Source organism: Ammodytes marinus, assembly GCF_949987685.1.
Source record: "Ammodytes marinus genome assembly, chromosome: 9".
In the NCBI taxonomy this organism is placed as follows: domain Eukaryota; kingdom Metazoa; phylum Chordata; class Actinopteri; order Uranoscopiformes; family Ammodytidae; genus Ammodytes; species Ammodytes marinus.
The window spans coordinates 13,551,110-13,572,225 of record NC_137213.1 but is presented as its reverse complement, the minus strand read 5'-3'; the positions used below and the strand labels follow the sequence as shown (position 1 = coordinate 13,572,225).

The following is a 21,116-nucleotide window of genomic DNA, read 5'->3' as shown; positions in this document are numbered from 1 at the left end:
TGTGGCCAATTAAGCTGTGGTAATTTAATTAACTGAGAATGTGTTTGTTAAGACTGCACTCACATCACATTATTAACGGATGGTATGGGCCTTGAGGCAACACCTGTAGTATTACTTAATCTTGGTTCCATGATAGATAGATAGATAGATAGATAGATAGATAGATAGATAGATAGATAGATAGATAGATAGATAGATAGATAGATAGATAGATAGATAGATAGATAGATAGATAGATAGATAGATAGATAGATAGATAGATAGATAGATAGATAGATAGATAGATAGATAGATAGATAGACGGACGGACGGACGGACGGATAGATGGATGGATGGATGTATGGATAGATAGATAGATAGATAGATAGATAGACAGACAGACAGACAGACGGACAGACAGACAGACAGACAGATAGATGGATTCAAAAAAGTGCATAGTCCATCATCTCCTATATATATATATATATATATATAATGTATATATATATTAAATTATGGTTCTGATTTGGACAAGATATGTGTTAAAAATCACAAATAGCCTATCTTTTTGTTTTCACATAAACAGGGATTATATTTTTTCATCTATACACTGAGAGGAAGGGGGTATACAGTGCAGATGCGCACGCGCACCGAGGGGCTGGACTCGTGCTTGTTTTCCAAGCCTCTAGACTTCGGGCTTTGTCGTTCACCTCCGTAGCTAGTTGTTGCTCGTCTGAGGTCTGAACGATGATTGACAATAATGGCGACGCGTTTATTCTGAGTTGACTCCTCCGGGGAACCATCTCTGTCTGACAAAGGGGAACATCTTGAACGCATTTTCAGCACCACGGACAACACAAATAAACAACCAAAAGGACTACATTTACCTCAAACCATAAGGACTTGCTAGCCAGGAGAGGTTCATCCTGCTAGCATTGCGATAGCTAGCAACTCGGCTCGCTAGCTTGCTAAGTTGAAGAGGTGGCATTTCTTGTGTGTGGAGTGGGGGAGAGACACAGGCTGTCTGCTGGGGACTGGGGTCTGATTTAGCTAGCAATGTGGCCACTTAATAGACGCCTAGGGTAATTAGTTTATTTTTCTCAGAGGCGACACCGAGGAGGCTCTGGCGTGCAGTTAACGCTAGGGTTGAGAGGGTATTGTTTTTGTAAGAGGGTCCAACAGCCTCCTTAGGTAGCTAACCCAGCTAGCAGTCTAGCTTTGTGGAGTGTTCCTGTCTCTTTCCTGCTAGGACTTGCTTGCACTTGCATTTGGAAACTGCCCAGCAACGCGCCGATAGCTGGCTAGCAAAGACTGCTAACTCGCACACTTTTTTTTAAATACATATATTGTTGGCTCGTCTTGAAAATGACCACCGGCAGGAATAACCGGGCGATGATGGAAGGAGTCGGGGCGAGAGTGGTCCGCGGACCTGACTGGAAGTGGGGGAAGCAGGACGGTGGAGAGGGACATGTTGGCACCGTGAGGAGTTTTGAAAGTCCAGAGGAGGTGGTGGTTGTCTGGGATAACGGGACGGCTGCTAACTACCGCTGTTCTGGAGCTTACGACGTGAGGATATTAGACAGTGCTCCAACAGGTAACTTTACCCCCGAATCGATTTTGTTTGCCAGCCCTTGTTCATACTCATTGTACACACCAGTATCTTCCCATGCAACTGAGTTAGGCATAACAATTGAGTGTTTTTCTCCCTTTGTTTAATCTTAAATGCATGTCTTTAGTGCATGTGTGCAGACATTGCATTGATCAGACAGTTGAATTGAGTTATTTCTGTCATTTAAAGGAGTAGATAAAGTCTCTAGCATCTCAAATGGTTAGGTCGTTGAAGAAACCTTCAGTGTATTGACATCTCGGAAGCAGCAAACTAGTTGTTACTTGTTTAATCTTTGTTTTGAATTCAGACAAGGTTTGCTTGACTTCTCCGATTTGTTTAAAAACAAGTGAGTATTTAAATACATCCTCTCTGTCCGATCATATATGTCACAGCCAGCACTGTGTGCAAGATATGCAGATTAGATGTGGGAAATATACAACTACATATGCACGTTCACAATCAAGAATATGCTTGTGATGATACCAAAATGCAAATTGACAAGGAGAAACAGTTCTTGCTCAGAATATAAAAGTACATCAGTAGGATGTGCGCTGCTCTTGTAAGGATAGACATAATGTTCAAGGACCACTTCACCATTGTTTAGCCTTGTCTCTGTACTTGCCAGAACAGTTACACTTCTCAGCACAGTTTCCCACTGACAGGCTCCATTTAGTTCTTTACATCTCTAACCAGATGACACCGTTATGAGATGGAGAACGGTCAAGTTTTCTGTAGTCTTGAAAAGTAAGGGATTTGAGGCCTTAAAGCCAAAATTAGTCTATCTGTTCTTCCATTACTAAGGGTGTATTCACACATGCCGTGTTTAGTTCGGTTGAAACGAACTCAGGTGCACTTCCGCCTTAGGTGCGCATCTTTCAGACATGTGTGAATACAGCAATCGCACTCGGGGGCGGACCAAACAAACGCTCCGAGACCCAGCTGAAGACGTGGTCTCGATGCGCTTCAAAACGCACTCTGCTGCAGTTCGTTTGTGGTGTGAATTTGGCCGAACTCGATCCGACCCAATTGCAGGAAGCACTGCGCCTTTTTTTTCTTTTCTTTTTTAATAAATCGCCATCAGCTTCACATTACGGGATAGTGTTGTTGTCGCCATTGTTAGGAAGATTAGTTGTGGTTTGACCGGGAGCCCCGAGCAAAAATATTACAGTTGATAATGACGCGTACACATGCTGATATGTTCAGCGATCAGATAGAGAGGGGAGCGTCTCCCGTAGCCTACAGTGCCAACAGGTTCACGCTGCGCTTTGCATGAAGTGTGTTTTTATTTTTCTTCCCAACGGGACCGTCAATACTGTCCCCGTGTCAGTTTGGAGCTGAACTGCGCCGAACTGACACCCAGCTGATACACAGCTTAATCAGCTGTGTTTCAGCTTGAGCCTGTTCTTCACGCGAGCTGTGCTTCCAGCAGCAAAAATAAAGTAAAAATGATGTTTCACATCGTAGGCTACAAGCCACATAACGTGGCATTGACATAGGGCTACATATTATAACCATATGAAACAACAATAATTTTATGTTTTTCTTCTTTATTTATAGGCCTTTTTATTATTTTTAACCCCATATTATATCAATGATACATTCACAGTTTTTACTTCGTTCTTGCTGCTTCTCTCCACCCCAGAATGTCTGTCCAATGAATTAATGACCTCAGATCACGTGTGGTTTTGCTTCGTAATCATAATGCTGGTTCACTTGCAAAAGGGGCAATATGAAAGTGGACCACGGCAAAAAAAAAAATCGAAATTCTATTTGGTCTGGACCAAAGCAAGTGAACTGACGGTCTTTCCATGTGTGAATACACCCTAAGTGTAAGTAGGATGCTGTGTGATGAATAATATACCCTTCCTAAAGGTATGGAGAATATCCACATGTGTTATAGTGTACACAACACCCATTATGTCAGCCTATGTTGAATACACAGTGTATACATTGCATATTGTTTTTTGTTGCACAGTTAGTATACATATAATTGATGGCACAGACTGAAAGGTTAGTCATGTTATGACTGATGTGCAGTGCACACAATACAATCATACAATGCAATGTAAATATCATTGATTAATACTTACCCCACCCCTTCACTCAGGCATCAAGCATGATGGAACCATGTGCGACACCTGCCGCCAACAGCCCATCATTGGTATTCGCTGGAAATGTGCTGAGTGCACCAATTACGACCTATGCACAACATGTTACCATGGAGACAAGCATCACCTGAGACACCGGTTCTACAGGATCACCACCCCAGGCAGTGAGAGGTAAGATAACCTAGCAGCATGTGCCATTAATGTGCCTTACCTTTGACCCTTCAATGATAACATAGGCAAAAGGTAACCAGGTAATCCCTGCCCTTCATTGTGATTGGTTGCTCTACCCTTTTACTCCCCTAGTTTCACATTATGTTGCTATGTGCGAGTGTGACATTTGAGAAGTCTTTTTGTGCAGCCTGCCTCACAGGCAGACACAATCTACCTCATTGCTCCTGGCCTTCAGTTGCCAGGCAACAACTAATTTTAAGAACCAGTCAGTCTTTTAAAAAAATTATATTAATGCAGTGCTTCACAATTGTAGAATTTATTTAAGCAGATTTTCCTTCTTTTTTTTTTTTTTCTTTTTTTTTTTTAACATTTGAAGGCCACATGCTCATGAAACACAAAGAGCAGATTAATTGAAAAGTATTTTTCGCAGCAGCACTTTCAGAATGTATTGCTTTCGCTCTCACTTGAGCAATTGTAGTGGAAACAGACGGCCTCCTGTTGAATACAATTGACTTAATAATTGTATTACTGTCAGTAATCATATAAGAAATATCATAATGACAAATGACGACACTAGACATGTACTGCCTGGTGGTTTCCAACTCATTCAAGCAGCAGTGCTACAGTAATTCCCGTGTGTCTAATAGTGTTTTATTTATCAGCCTTTGCCTTAAGCCATTCTGTCATTCTTTGTGTTTTCTGTGTTGTTATTTACTTGCTGCTGGAAGCTCTTGTTGAAAACCACCATCAATTTGAACTCAGTACTTCCTGCATGTACTGCATAATAAATGTATTTTATTGTCAAGGTGTTTTTCAATGAGACAGTGGTATGCTTTCTGTGAAGTGTCCTCAGAAAAGTTTGACATTGTCAATAAGAGTAGCTAGAGTAGCTAGCATTATTAAACGTAAGCATAATTAGTTCAAGTTTTTTGCCAGGACATTGTAAGTTACAGAGCTTTTACAGTTTGGGCATGCTTTAAACTATGAAATGATAGGTAGGTACTGTGTTTTAGTTAAACATGTGAGAGTAGTTATATGTGATGTATATCCACGTTTACATGTATATTCCGATTTAAGGTCCATATTTTGATTAAGACAATTTTCCAAATAAGGTGTTTACATGCACAGCAGCTACGGGAATATTCCTGTTTATTCAGTATATATACTGAATAAACAGGCCAAGTACACTAGTAGCGCCAGGATGTCAGACGTTGGCACATTCTTTTCTGGCAATTCCAGTCCGTTCCAAAGAAAATGAGCTGTCCTTATGTCATAATCGTTGTCTTGCATTGTATTGTCAGCCAAAAATGTCACCTATTCTTTGAACCAGGGCATGTGTCGTAAACTGCACCAAATGCCAAAAAATGCAGCGAAAACTCCGGTGGGAATGTTAAGTGTGATTTATTTTGTATACATAGTATACATGTTTAAATAATGCGACTAAGATCGGAATACTCCACATTTTTATATGATTATTGCTTACTCCGAAAATAACCTTATTCTGAATTAACCTCTTAATTAACCGGGGTCATATCGGAATATTGACGCGCTATAAACATAGTCACTGTTATGCAGTGAATGCATGCACAGACCGGATCAAGTCTCAATTATTGAAGGCAGCTTTAATCTGTGTGTTTAAGGCAGCTCATGTGTTGTGGGAATTACAAACAAACAAATCAATCTCTGATTTGATGACTTTAGAATTATTACTTGGACCATCTGGTGAGTATGCACACCAAGTTAAATTCCTAAACGTGCCTTTGATAGTGTTATAAACGATGCTTCATCCATTTCAGTCCTATTTCAGATAGACACCATAGTAAAGTAAATGAACACATGGCCCAACAGCTGGCATCCTTTTCAACTAAGTACGACTTCATTTCCCCCCGAGACAGACGTTGCAGAAACACACAATGGGTGCTTGCAGGTCTCCCCAATTCACACTGATCCGAAAGCGTGGTGGGGTGTTTTGTTACTCCACATTATATTGTGTCACTAACTGCTAGAGAGGGAGTGGTCAGAGGCCCCCTAGCTGTTTGCATTGGTTTAGACCCACACTGTCCAGCTGCCGTGTCTAGCACCGAGTCTCACATTATTTGTAGGTGGCTAGAGCTCAGCCGGAGGTTTTTATTTTCTATCAACTTTGCATTGGTTAGTTTAGATTCACACAGTATTATAGTGATACATACTATACAACATACTTGGTAAAACATTTGCTTTTTAATTGCATTTGCAGTGCCATGATTGTTGGGTATTGATAAAAGGGAAGGATGTGTCAGTAAAGTGTGAATGCCGGCTGGCCTATTACAAGAATGATTGTTCTTCGTAATGTTACCACATGACACCTGCCGCTGAATGTCCCACAACATGAATATAACGGCATAAAATAGCATTCCCCAAGTATTAACTTTAACCTATTCATTTTTTTGTTGTTGCTGTCATCAAATATCAGTTGTCAAATGCTGATGCTAAGACAGTTATACTGATTTTCAGGGACTGCATGGTTGATAGAGCATAGTAGAGGCTGTTTAGGCCCAGCACACACGATAGGCTTTTTCATCCATGGCAATGTCCCATAATTTGTAAGTAATTCACACCATGACTCCACAACAGTAGGCCCAAAGGGAAGGGCAGTTAAGTACACAAGGTAGCAGGAGGGAGGCACTGGTAACCACTACTCAATGCATATATGATAGTAATTGAACAAAATGTATGTGCCTACATTTAAATAATTGTCTCTGTGTTGTCACTTTTATCTGAGCAGAGTCCTTTTGGAGTCACGTCGCAAGTCAAAGAAAATCACAGCCAGAGGGATCTTCACTGGTGGCCGCGTGGTGAGAGGAGTGGACTGGCAGTGGGAAGACCAAGATGGAGGCAACGGAAGGAGAGGAAAGGTAAGGTTCTTTTTTTTTTGCTTCCCCAAGCCAACAGTTTTACATGTGCATGAGTGAAATACAGAAATGAAGAAGTGCCTAACAGTGAGACCAATAGTGTTGAAGTAAGTATGGTTGCCCAGTTGGAAAGAGGTTTTTGACTTGACAAAGGCATATGATCTCTACCATTCTCTTCACCGCCTCTTTTTTAGTTTTTGTTTATTTAAAAATCATCTTCTGCATCACCGGAGGGTTTGTCAGCGTTCAAGGAAGGGACTCGGAGTTGAGTGTAGCAGACATGGGGGACTCGAGTCACATGACTTGACTCGAGTCAGACTCGAGTCGCAAATTTGAGGACTTGAGATTTGCTTGACTAACACTGATAAAAGACTCGACTTGACTTTGACTTGGTCTTCATGACTTGAGACTTGACTTAGACGTGGGACAGAAGACTCGAAATGACTTGAATTTTTAAAAGTTAGATTACATTAGAAATTATGTTTTATTTTGAAACATGATCGGTGATTTTACAGTGCAATGCACGCAGCGCGCTGCATGGACAAACAGCGTCAGCAGGTCAACACAGGACAGGAGCAGCAGTAATGGAAGCGGCTAGACCAAGAATAATTCACGTGACGTGAGCCTCCCACACGCTTATAACCCAATCACAGTAAATGTAGCGCCTTCTTCCCTTCCCTTTTCACGTTGTAACGGCCCGGGAAGTCTTGTTAAAGAGAACGAAAGTAACAAGCGTTTCCTGCAGCGCTGCTGCCTTGATAACGCACGCTTCCTTATCGAGCGCCCTACCTCCACGGACTGTAGGCTTTGTAAAAGCATCTCTGTGAGACTAAACAGCGGTTATGATGTAGCCTAGGCCTATATGATGCAGTTCGACCTTCCACGTTCACCGGCTCCTTCGGACAGCTCACAGCCGCCGCCCCTGCACCGACAGTTCACAGCAAACTTCCCGTTATGACAGTTCGCCCCCCAGTATGAAAAACAAATGAATCGGGATAAATCAAAATGTGATCCTGCCATTAAAAAAAAAAAGGTGATGTGATATTTTTGCCATAGCGCAGATTATTGCCCTGTTTTATTTTAAATGCATTATGGGCATTAAGTGTCTGTTTTGTGTAAGTATAGGCCTATCTGTTACTATTTGCCTTTCTGGTTTTCCATGTTAAAAGTAAGCTATTGGAAATTGAAAGTAGCCTAAATGTGGTTGAAAGAAAAGGAAATGTGCGGTGTTGATCATATGTGATAGATAAGGGGTCGCTATTGGATGCAGACATTATGAGATTCGGACCTTTGCTGTAAGAAAATGTTGTCAACTGGACCCATTTAAATTTTAGTTGAAGAACCCTCGGTCAGACCAAGAATAATTCAATTGTAGTTCAAGGATGATGTTGTCGATGACGGTATGAAGAAGAGAACTGGAATGCAGGTCTTTTAAATGTAGAAACTGGGTTAGATCATATGATTTTTGTATGACTTGACTTGTGACTTGCTTGACCTGAGCAATGACTTGACTTATGACTTGCTTGATTCTCTCCACAGTGACTTGGACTTGCTTGAGACTTGCACATTAGTGACTTACCCCCACCTCTGGAGTGTAGTGGACAAGGCATCAGAGTGTCTTAAATAAAAGAACAAGTTGCTGTATTGTTTAAAAAAAGTATGCAGGGAGTCACGTGGGTACGTCAAGCAAGATGGCTGCGCAGTGAAAGAGCTCCGCTAACCCACCAATATATTTACTTAAATATCATATATCATAGTCCACTCATTTTTGTAAAACAGCTTCCAAAGTAACCCTGAGTTCACCCGAACCCCAATGGCTACTTCGAAATATTTTAAAGATCAGGCGACGGGCCGCATGTCGACGAGGAATAGTCCGTCTCCGAATGACGATATGGAAACTGCTAGCTTAACACAACAGAGGGAGAGCGACCAAGCTACACCGAACATGGATAATCTTTATGCCGAGATTGTCAAAATGAGCACCATGCTGCAAGGGATTGCAGGAGATATTTTAACCATCAAGCACACAACCTCTGAGCTGAAGAACACCGTTAACGGGATACAGGAGAAGCTGGATGAAGCAGAGGGACGTATCCACCAGCTGGAGGACACAGCCGAGCGGCTGGTGAGCAACCGAGAGCACGATGAGAAAAGGATGGACGCTATGTGGAACCGTATGCAGGTGCTTGAAAATCACAGTAAGAGACATAATGTGCGACTGGTGGGGCTTAAAGAAACCTACGGGACAAACGGCACTATGGAGAGTTGTGTTAACCCTCTGAGACCCACCATTCTAACATTCCGTTTTTCTATATTTTTGTATTTTACTTGATAAAAATCTTATTTTTTACACCAGCATTATGTTTTAACATCCAAATGAATCAGCACAACCTCAGGTAATTGTATATGTAACACAATAAAAACTTTTATGCATTCTAATATGGAATATTGGTCCAAAAAGCTAAAACAAATGAAAATCGTAACTTCAATTTTGACATATTTAATTTAAAAAAAAAGTAAACCATTAAAACGAAAGAAAATCTGAATCTAAAAAGTTGCACACACAAGTTTGTGTTCTGCCAGAAGTTACCAGAGGTTTCTAGCGTCTTCAGTTCAGGAGTTATGCTCATTCTTTTGGGCAGTGTATACAGGCGTTTTTTCTACTAGAAGTGGTAAGATGTGTCAACAGCAGAAGCAAGACCCAGTGTCAGGTAAAACAGAGTTTTAATTAAATGTCACATAATAAACAGAGTATTCTTTGAACAATATGGTTGAAAATATGAACAATATGAATATTATGAACAATATGATGGAAAATATGAACTAAATCTGTAAAAAATATATACATGGTAAATAATCAAATCAATCAATCAATCAATTTAAAAATCTTGTACAAACTATATACACAACAGTATATACAATCTTGTGTATACAGATAAGCTGTGGTATTCGTCATGGCAGTTTGTCAACAATGACGACCAGGTCCACGACCCATCCGTCTCCTACCTGCTGTAGTAGGCCTACTGAGCTGAACCACTGACTGCAGTGGAGGGCCTCAGGCTGTGGTGGATTGACAGGAGCTGCAGGGTCTGCTTCCTCCCTGTAACATAAGAGAATGAACCAATCAACATCTAAAAATATAATCAATCTAGGCAAATAAAACACAGTGATTTTTGTACTTACTAGGTCTGTGTTGTTGGAGTAAAAACAGTATATGCTATCTGTAATCCAATAACACATTTCCATACTAAAACTCTGTAGCCTGTATATTTAGAACTGAAATTAGGTCATTTTTACCTTGCTCCACTATTCAAATGAATGTATTTCTGTTCTTATAAAAATCCTGTCTCCAAATCGATGACTTTTCCCAATAGTGTTTTATTTGTCATGTTATAGGTGTTCTGACATGAACGTAAAAAACTTAGGCAAAGTGTTTTTACAATAAGAGTTTTTATGATTTTTATGGTTATAATTCTGTTTCTGAACCTGACCAAGAGCCACCCCGTAAAAGACACCTTGCTGCGCATCCCATCTCAGTGCCAGTGCATGATCATCCACCCGCACTCAGCGAGCACACGTCACTGCCACACCCCCAAACATCAAGTTTATTTGCCAGGTAGATAAGGCTACGATTATCACTCTCCCAGCTGCTCTTACACGCAAAGCTACTTTTTCCACAATCACATCCCATTATTATCCATTATTAGCCTATATGGATCTCACTGTTCAGTCTTCTAAAATGAACGTATTTTGTCGCTGTTGCGCCGTCTTATCTGCGCGGATAAACTTGCCAAAACACAGACAGTGATTTGGAGTGAAAATAAGCTTGTGGCCAAACGACGACCAGAATATCCATGATTTATAAAGCTGATTATTGTCTGTTTTGGCTCTGGGCACCGTTAACGTTACAAATCCCCCCCCCCCCCCCCTCTATCTCTCTCCATCTCTCTCTCTCTCTCTCTCACACACACACACACACACACACACACACACACACACACACACACACACACACACACACACACACACAAACAAAGCGAGAGACGTCTTTTGTTATAGAAAGGTTGTAGTCCTTCACAATGTTGATGCTTTCATAAAAGATTATGCTAGCTAGGCTACTTACTTGTTATTCTGAAGAGGGTCAATCCCGTCTCCAAACTGCCGCTCATCTTCGGAGCAGCAGGACACAGGGGCCGAGTCCTCAATGTCCTCACCGGCATCCTTGTCAAAAAGATACTCATATACCTCCTCTCTTGTGAATTTACGTTTTGCCTTTTCTCTTTATCGTTATTTGGTTGTTGGCTTTTTTCCCCTCTCTCTCTGACTGTCAAACTCAGCGCGAGCGGACATTGATTCACTCTGATTGGTCAGCCTACTAAAGCTGTGATGTCATTTAATGTAGCCAATAGGAGTGTATAAAGTACTAGACGTCACTAGCTAAGATGGCGACTGAAGATAAATCTATAAATCATTTGTTTACTGCAAGACAGTGAGGGAGACGTAACTCTGCCTCTTGCTACTTAGTGCATACTCTGTGCATTCCACCGGTTATACCGCGTTACACAAAACGAAAGTTACGAGGTTAAATCATTGGGTAAATAGTCTTCTCACACAGGTCCTTTTTGGCTTGCTTTTTAGAGATGTTTGTCTAATTGTTAGCTTAAAAAACAGCATGTCTTTATCTGAAACCGTCAAGGAGATATGACGCTCTAAAGAATATATTGTATGTCGGAGCGCCGGCGCTCCCGTGGGCATGATAGAGTTAAGAGAGTTCTGGGCGAGGGACTCGGGATTGAAGTTGACGGTGAATTTGAAATCGAAAGAGCGCATCGCTCGCTCGCTCCCGTGCCCAATGACGGACAACCGCCCAGACCAGCGCTGATCAGATTCCTGCGACAGTCGGCGAGGGATAAAGTAGTGAGAGCGGCCAGAGAAAAGCGGGGCATCGAATGGGAAGGCATGCGACTGTCCGTGTTTCCTGACATGACACAGGAGCTTGCCGAGAAAAGAAAAACTTTCACATCCGTGAAGAGATCGCTGCAACGGCTCAACGTGAGATACACGCTGGCACATCCAGCGTCCCTGAGATTCACGTGGAAGGGGAAGAATCGGAGTTTCACAACCGCCAAGGAAGCAGAGCAGTTCATAAAGGCGAACTGCCATACAGATGCGTGAGCTGAGACCATGTCGGATAACACTCGCGTTGAAGACCCATAAGGAAGACTGTCTTGGACAATACAAAGAAAAAAGAGGTTGATTTAAAAGTGGACAATGTGGACAAAGAGGTGGGTGAGTGAGCTTGATATTGTTCTGCCTGAGCAACAAAGCCAGAGAGTGAGTCTCTACTGGTTAGGTGTACATACCCCACGGTCCAAAAAGTTTAGGTTTATTTTCTTTTTTGTTTTTTTTCTGTTTTGTCTTTTATGGCTGGAGAAAAGCCAGAGGTCCCAGGTTTTAGGTGGGCCCCTCCTAAGTTAAAGGTTTTTTCTCTATATGTTTATGTTCTTAGAAACGTTAAGGTTAACATTGATACACATAAGATGTTGTTGAAGCTGCGCTTGGTGATGACAGATAAAAGTACAAATGAGCCAAATGAGACATAGCAACTGCAAGAAGCATGGGGGACATAATTATTGCTGGCCTACAACTGAGTTTCAATATACTACTCATACTTAAATATGTCTAGGCACCACGTTCAATGCATTAGCTGGAATATAAATGGTTGTGGGAATCCGGTTAAGAGAGGGAAGGTATTGACTTATCTGAAGCATAATAAGACAGACATTGCTTTCCTTCAGGAAACACACTTTAAAGGAGAAGAAGCACTGAAACTAAAACGGAGCTGGGTTGGACAGATTTTTCATAGCTCCATTTCTAGTAAGCAGAATGGAGTAATTATATTGATAAACAAAAATTTAAGTTTTATTTTACTTAAAGAGATCAAGGATAAAGAAGGCAGAATGGTGTGTATACAAGCACTGGTTAATGGGTCTAAAATGATACTGTGCAATATTTACGCACCAAATAAAGGTGATCCACACTTTTTTCACAATGTGAATAAGACACTGGGGGAGATGGAGGGTCAAATAATATTGGCAGGAGACTTTAACCAAGTCTTAGATGCCTGCGTAGATAGAAGCAAATTTAGTGCCCCTGTAATGCCTAAGGATAGAGCTGCAATACATATGATAAACGAGGATGTTGGCCTGGTCGATATATGGCGATTAACAAATCCTACTGAAAGGGAATATACTTTTTATTCACACTGCCAAAAATCTTACTCTAGGATCGATATGTTTTTGATTTCAAACACCATTATAAAACATGTTGTGAAGTGTAACATAAATGCAATGGCCCTCTCTGATCATGCGCCAGTAGAGCTTGGCATTGATATAAATACTGATCAAGAGAGAAAAGGTAGATGGCGTATGAACACGTCATTACTACAGGATGAGAACTTTAAACAACTGTTGAAGGAGGATATTAAATCTTTTTTCGAAATTAATGCTGGCAGCACTAATACAAGAGCAGTGGAATGGGAAGCATCTAAGGCTTATGTTAGAGGGAAAATGATTGCACATTCTTCTAAAAAGAAAAAAGAGAATATAAAAAAGATAAAGGAATTGGAAATTGCGATCAAAAATCAGGAAATGGAACTATCAAAACAATTTTCGGATACGTTATATCAAGATATATGTAAGCTCAAGTTCCAGCTGCAGGAAATCTACAATAAAAAAGTGGAATATGCTTTATTCAGGCTTGGGACAACGTTCTATGAAGGAGGAGAGAAAACAGGCAAATTACTGGCCAGGCAACTAAAGAAACAAGACTCATATAATGTGATACCAGCTATTAAAAAAGGCAATAGTATAGTCTCCTCAACAAAGGAAATAAATGAAGTTTTACAACAGTTTTATAAAGAATTATACACTTCGGACATTAATCCCCAACAGGACGAATTGACGGACTTCTTTAATAACTTAAATATGCCTAAACTGTCAACTGATCAGATTGAAGGGCTGGATAGCCCCATATCAGAGAATGAAATTAGGAAGGCTGTTTCATGCATGAAAGCAGGTAAATCACCAGGCATGGATGGTTTTCCGGTCGAGTATTATAAGCAATATATTGATATCTTTGCCCCAATATTAAAAGAGGTATATAATGAAGCTTTCACTTTAGGTTCTCTCCCTCCAACATTTTACGACGCCTTGATATCCGTTATACCTAAAAAAGACAGAGATCCAACAGACCCTGCTAATTATAGACCTCTGAGTTTGATAAACCTTGATTGTAAAATTTTAACTAAGATCTTGGCTTTACGTCTGGAAAGTGCATTACCTAGCATCATACACCCTGACCAAGTGGGATTTATGAAGAATAGGTCGTCCACGGACAACATGAGAAGACTATTACACCTGATATGGTCCAACAGGACAGGAAATGACCCGGTCGTTGGTCTCTCTCTTGATGCTGAGAAGGCATTCGACCGGGTTCAATGGGAATTCTTGTTTGCAGCTCTATCACATTTTGGATTCGGACAAACATTTATTAGTTGGATCAAAACCTTGTATAAAAGCCCGAAGGCAGCTGTGATAACTAACGGGATAATATCACCACTATTCAACCTTACCAGAGGAACTCGTCAGGGTTGCTCTCTATCCCCATTATTGTTTAATATTGTATTGGAGCCGCTAGCTATTTCTATTAGAGCCAATGCAAATATTAAAGGGGTGGATGGAGGCGGGAAAGAGCACAAATTGTTATTGTACGCGGATGATATTTTTATGCTGGTGAAAGACCCACTGAATTCGACGCCCCACTTAATGGACACAATAAAAACATATTCCAAATTATCAGGGTACAAGATTAATTGGTCAAAGTCGGAATCCATGCCTATTACGGGATTACTCAATCCAAACTTAATAACAAACTTTGGGTTTAAATGGGTACCAAAAGGGATGAAATATTTGGGAATAAAACTAAGCCAGGATATTGAAGAAATTCCGGCATTAAACTTTGAACCAGTACTACAAAAAATTAAAGCTAGTCTGGATAAATGGGGGAAAATTAATCTGACATTATGGGGTAAAGTTAATGTTATAAAAATGGTGATTTCACCACAATTCAATTATACTCTAATGATGGTACCAGTAACTACATCCCCTCAGATTTTCAAACGATACGATACAATCATTAAAGACTTTTTATGGGAAGGGAAAAGACCCAGAATTAAGCTTAGCAAAATGTGTTCACCTAGAGATAAAGGAGGACTGGGATTGCCAGACCCAAGATTATATTACATCTCTTTCGAAATGGCCAAAATAACCAGACACTGGAATAAAGATAATACATTAGAATGGGTTGCTATTGAAAATAAGTTGGCACTCCCTTTTTCACCTATTGATAGACTATCCCAGTGTTCGCTTAATTTACCCAATCCTATCATGGCACACTCTAAAGAGATATGGACTAAAATACATAAAATGTTTAAATTGTCACATTGTAAGCAATCCTACTCCTCCTTATGGTATAACTCCATGATTAAAATTGGAAAGACATCGGTATTTTGGAAGAAGTGGCTTAGTAGTGGTATATGTAACATTGCTGATCTATTTGAAGATGATGTGTTTATGTCATACTCAGACTTATTGAGAAAATATAAGCTAAAGGGAAAAGACCATTTTTGGAAGTATCTTCAAATCAGGAGCTGTGTTACCTCCAAGATTCAGTACAGAGATGGGAACCACATCATGGATTACTTCAAACTACCTGGGGAGTGCAAACGAGCTTCTATATTTTATAGGAAAACCAACCAATTGCTTAGCTTTGACTGTCATAACCTAAAAGCAATATGGGAGAAAGATTTAGGATGTATAATGGAGGACAATACATGGTGGAAAATTATATCTGACAATGGAAAGTACATAAGGGAAGCCAAAGGGAAATTTACCCAATATAAAATTATACACAGATACTACTTTACACCACTAAGACTATATAGAATGGGAGTAATGAATAACAATTTATGTTGGAAATGTCAGAAAGAAGCAGGTACTTTATTACACTGTATTTGGCAATGCCCATGTATTCAGCCCTTTTGGAGATTTGTTTTGGAGTACTTAGGCAAATGGGCCGCAAGAAAGCTACCAGTATCTCCTAGACTTTGCCTGTTAGGTGACAGAAGTCAACTACATAACATGTCAAGTAAAGATTTTTCTGTCATCATGGTTGGCATTACAGTGGCTGCAAGGACGATTCTTAAACATTGGAAAACAGTTACAACTCCAGGATTTAAAGAATGGGCTAACGCCATGATAAAAACAGCCTCATATGAACATATGCTTAATAAGCTGAATACTATAAACAAGGATAAAGCACCAGCATGGGAGAGTTTCTGGACTTATATCACACTGACCGATAAACCTGTAACGTGAACAAAGTTGATGGAATGTAATGATGCTCCTGAATGTTGTATGGATAACCATTCTAGTCACTCCGATATGATTGTGCCCCTAGAGCTGCTCTTGTTATCTCCTGATTTTACAGATACAAATATTTATTTGTGTTTCTATTCTTTATAATGGCAAAGACTTTAATTGTACTGTAATAACAAATGTCTCTGAATGTGTAACCTTGTACTGTCATGCACCAAAGCGAAAATTTAAATAAAAAAACTTGAATTACAAAAAAAAAAAAAGTATGCAGATGCATTTTAATTTATTGCTGACTGAAAACAACATGACACAGTTAAAGAAAAATGCAAGAAAACTAGTCTCATCCTTTTGTTTTCATTTTAGAGCTGCGCAATTAGGAGGATAAGTCCCTGGAAGTAATGAGGGCTTACTGAGCCTGCCAGTGGCCATCAAAGGCTGATCTGGCGAGTCTAGCCTGATCTCGCACAAGCTTCACATTTGTTTCTTTCTCGCAGATCTGTCTTGTATTTCTCCAATCTCCGTGGGGAGGAGCAGGCGGACCTAACGTACTTCGTCCCTTGGTGGAAGGCTGCTTCTGATTGGTTCAAGTAGTCATCAATATAGCCTCCAGTCAGACCGGGCCCTCCCCACTTTCTGTCTGTCGAGGCTAGATTGACGATTACATTAACCAATCAGGGGCTGCCTTCCACTATGGGTAACTTGTACTATGTCATTTTTTGACCGGCTCCTCCCCACTGAGTTTGGAGAAATGCCAGACTGAACTGCCAGAGAGAAACGAATGTGAAGCATGTGCGAGATCAGGCTGGTCTCACAAGGCATAATGAGCTGCATATTAGGGAAAATGGATCACTTGCCCTAACAAATATTAGGAGGAAAGAACCGCCTGTGCATCCCAGGATATGATTTGATGTGAAATGTGCAGGAGCCTCAACCCAAACAGGGAAGACACTGCCTAACTCAACATGTTTGTAGCATAGACATGCCATAGGCCTAGCTGCACAGCATTATGCTGTTGTTGATGTTACTGTGGTCTTGAAATAATCAGTATAACTATATAATTGATTTTCTGCCTTTTTTTAAAAAGTTGAAAACATATTCTGTCCTCTACCTGCAATACTTTGTAATACATACTATCAACAACCAAAATCAACATGACTGATATCAGCCGTTTTCATTGATTATTCCACCAAATCATAGAAACTTCAGCCGTCAAAACCAAGATTTAGATTTTGGCGAAAATATAAGCTGATTTGTTCCTTTATGAACTCATGTTGGAGTTTAAATGTTTCCATAAATGAGCACAAAAAAATTAAGTCTGGGAAATCTTTGAATGTGTAATTTAAAAACCTTTATTCCTCGGTTTCCATCTGCTGATTCCATATACATTTTTTGCTGAGGCTATAAACAGACTTCCTTACTGCAGGTTCTTCCAGGCTTAAATACATCATTAGAAAGTAATACAATGTGTGATGGGGTTGCATTTGTTTAGCACAGTCTATTTAGATTTATGCTATAAATATGCTGCAAAGTGCTTGTATTTTGACTCCAGTCCAGACACTAGAGTATTCAATTTAAGAGTCCCTCCAGACAATTTAAGACTTCATTTTGCTGTGTTATTTAATGGCATATCTCATTACTGTTTTATGATGCTGTAAGCAATATGCTCTCCAGAAAACTGCTATCGCATGTCCTGCAGCTGAGATATTCCATTAGTTTAGCATGAATATTACCTCCTTAGGCCCATTAATCAATTACCTCTGTAAGGGGCCTGAAAATAATTTAACAATTTGATTCCTGTATTTACTTAAGGCACAGCTTTTAATGAAATAATTCATTTAGTCCAATGCAGCTCTGCTTATGACACCTTGTCGATGTAGTGAAAGTGGTGCATTGCTTGTGATGGGGAGAGAATTGTCTTGTGTCTAATCCAAAACCTTATCTTCCAAATTTGAATTGATTTTGCAATCCCCCATTCATGGCTCATTGCATATTGTTAAGCCTCTAACACATAATTATTTCTTTGGCTTACCAAGTGTCCTTCACAATTCATTGCAATAGTAATCGTGTACGTTCATTTTATTTTATTGAGGTTTTGTTTTTTGTGTCTTTTGTAGGAAGATGGTCAATTGCATTACAGATCATTTTGTGCTGCATTTTGTTGTGATAATAAAACATGGAATGACAGATGGTGGTACATGGCACAATGCTTATTGATGGCAAAAAATACATGGTGAATGGTGTATGTAATATGAATAGCAGAATAACTACTGTATTGCTCGTATTTTAACTTTCATAGGGAAGAAGAGTCTTGTAGAACCAATTTTATAAGAGAAACTTGTGTCACAAGTTCCTTGTTCTAATAGGCAATGTTTCCCATGGGCTCTGTCTGTGGTTTAGCTGAATTGCCTTTGTCCTGTGTCTTGTTTTTCTTTGAACTAAAATGATATGCCTAACACTGCTAAATTGGTTTCCTGTATTTGTCTAGAAGATTTTGGACCCTTCAGTTAGAGGATTCCAAGTTCAGGTTATTGTTTTAGCAGACACGACCTTGGCTTTTAGCTAGACACCCTGTATGCTTACTTGGCTCCAGGCTTGTTGTTCCGCAGTTCAACCTTAACTCTGATCAATAATGCATCATATTTGCTGCACTGTGAGGTTTTTAAACTAAAAAAACACTTGCTTTTTGAAATAAACATTATACTTTCACACACACAATGCCCAAACCTTTATATTCATACACAGCCAGTCATAATCTTAAAAATAGTTTTCCTCTCTTCCTAAATTCCTCAAAGGAATCTGCATTGCGGCCCTTTCTGTCTTTGTCATCTCATCTCTCTCCACTTCCTCCACAGGTGACTGAGATCCAGGACTGGAGTGCAGCCAGCCCGCACAGCGCTGCCTACGTACTGTGGGACAATGGGGCCAAGAACCTGTACAGAGTTGGCTTTGAGGGAATGGTGAGCAAACTTCCAGGCTGACCCTCATGCTCAGTCACTCACACACACTCGCTTACATACACTTGCACACACACACACACACACACACACACACACTCGTGCGCGCACAAACAAAAGATCAGCTGTCAGGTGGCTATTGTGTTTGACCACAGGCCCGAGGCTCTTTCTTTTGCTGCCAGGCCTTTGTGAGAGCCACACAGCCAGCATGAGTAAGGCAGCCATTGTGCAGGCAGCTGGAAAGGGGACGGTATCTGCATGATAAAGGCAAGCTGTTTCTTGCTGCTTTTTTTAGGGGGAAGAGAGTGAACATGGAGGTCAACTTTAGAGCAGGGGGGGCATTCTCTCGCGGTTGTTCCAGGCGCAGCGGCACACGCGTCTCAAATCAAAAGCATCTCCCTCATTGGTGGAGACTGCCCTTTCCTTTTTTATGAAAGAGACCAATCAGGTTTGTGGGTTTCATAACAGATTTATTACCCTTTTGTTATTATAATAGGCTAATAGGAAGGTGGATGGCATCTGCCTCTGGATTGAGTCATTCATGGATTTAGACCCCCCATCTTGACATATTTATTTTGGCATTGTTTCTTATTAAGATAGTAATAAAATCCTGCAAATAAGAGTACAGGGCTGCAGATTGGCATGTGTTTCAAATGCAGCATGTAGAGCCAACACCTTTTTGCTGTTTTGTATTGTCTGCTTTGTGCACAGGGATAAAAAAAAAATTTCCTTCTGGCTGGATACAGAAGTATAGACTTGAGTTTTTTATCCGTTGGAACTTGTTGTACCCAGTAATTAAGCGTTCCATCAGTTCTGAGGAATGTTTGCTCTGCCACACCATCATCTCTGCCCTCTAACTCTGCCACAGTGGCTGCGCATCTGAGTCATCACAAATTATATGACGCCTTTCTCTCCGTAGCAATGTGGTGTGTAATTGTCCTTCCTTACCCCTTAGGGCACCAATACTATCGGTATGTTAGGACACTACACTGACACTACAGCTCGATGTGTGTAGTGTACATTCTCTTGTTTCATTATTCATGATCCATCCACTAATGAAATAACCCTGGGTAATTAACTGAACCCCTTCCCTCTTTTTTTTTCTTTGTCTCAGTCGGATCTGAAATGCGTCCAGGATGCCAAAGGAGGCTCTTTTTACAGAGACCACTGTCCCGTTTTAGGTAAGTAAGCCAGTGATCTGTGTCCGCCGTCATTATTGCACCAATTCTTCTCACCTATAGTTGTGGTGCAGTGAATTCAAGGGCATTAGGGGAGTTTTTGCTTGTAGTTAGATCTGTTTGGCCACTAGATGGCAGCACCACATAGTCGCCTATAGCAGACAAAACCAGGTAGAGACAGGTCATGCAGTTACACTATTTCAAGACTTCCAGGAATGATTTGTTTCGCTGCATTCAACAATGCAGCCGGAGTCCCACGTTAGGTTTTTAAAGAATCATTAATTTATCTAAATAGTAATGCTATGTGTATAGTTTTGTAGTCATATTTTTCTTTTCGTTTCATAAAAAAAAACTGATTTACAAGATTTGATACCCCTATACATGTCTTTATTTCTGCTAAAAGTAATTTGCAGATTTGAAAAAAATAAACATATAATTCAAACATCTAAATTCCATGTTTAATTCTCTTTTCATAATGTAACGGATCTCTCTTTACCTTTTATCTCCCAGGTGAGCAGAATGGCAACAGAAATCCCGGCGGTCTCCAGATTGGAGACCTGGTCAACATCGACTTGGATCTAGAGATTGTGCAATCCCTCCAGCACGGCCACGGTGGGTGGACTGACGGCATGTTTGAGACGCTCACCACCACCGGCACAGTATGCGGCATCGATGAGGATCACGATATTGTGGTTCAGTACCCCAGCGGGAACAGGTGAGTCCCTAGATGGCCTGGTTAAGATTAATTTGGGTCAATGAGAACCGCATGAATTGAATTTTATGTATCCC

General features: G+C 40.4%; 1 protein-coding gene across 3 annotated transcripts in view; it reads left to right on the top strand.

Moving 5' to 3' along the window:
* Positions 1–697: 697 nt before the first annotated feature.
* The window catches only part of mib1 (MIB E3 ubiquitin protein ligase 1), a 65,971-nt gene continuing 45,552 nt past the window's right edge, over positions 698–21,116 (top strand). For all 3 annotated transcript variants that reach the window (XM_080034727.1, XM_080034728.1, XM_080034726.1), the window contains exons 1-6: positions 698–1,573; positions 3,696–3,867; positions 6,632–6,761; positions 19,048–19,152; positions 20,264–20,330; positions 20,838–21,042. In XM_080034727.1, the coding sequence (XP_079890853.1) occupies positions 1,345–1,573; positions 3,696–3,867; positions 6,632–6,761; positions 19,048–19,152; positions 20,264–20,330; positions 20,838–21,042 (908 nt within the window). In that variant the 5' untranslated portion in view covers positions 698–1,344. The remainder of the gene's footprint in view (positions 1,574–3,695; positions 3,868–6,631; positions 6,762–19,047; positions 19,153–20,263; positions 20,331–20,837; positions 21,043–21,116) is intronic.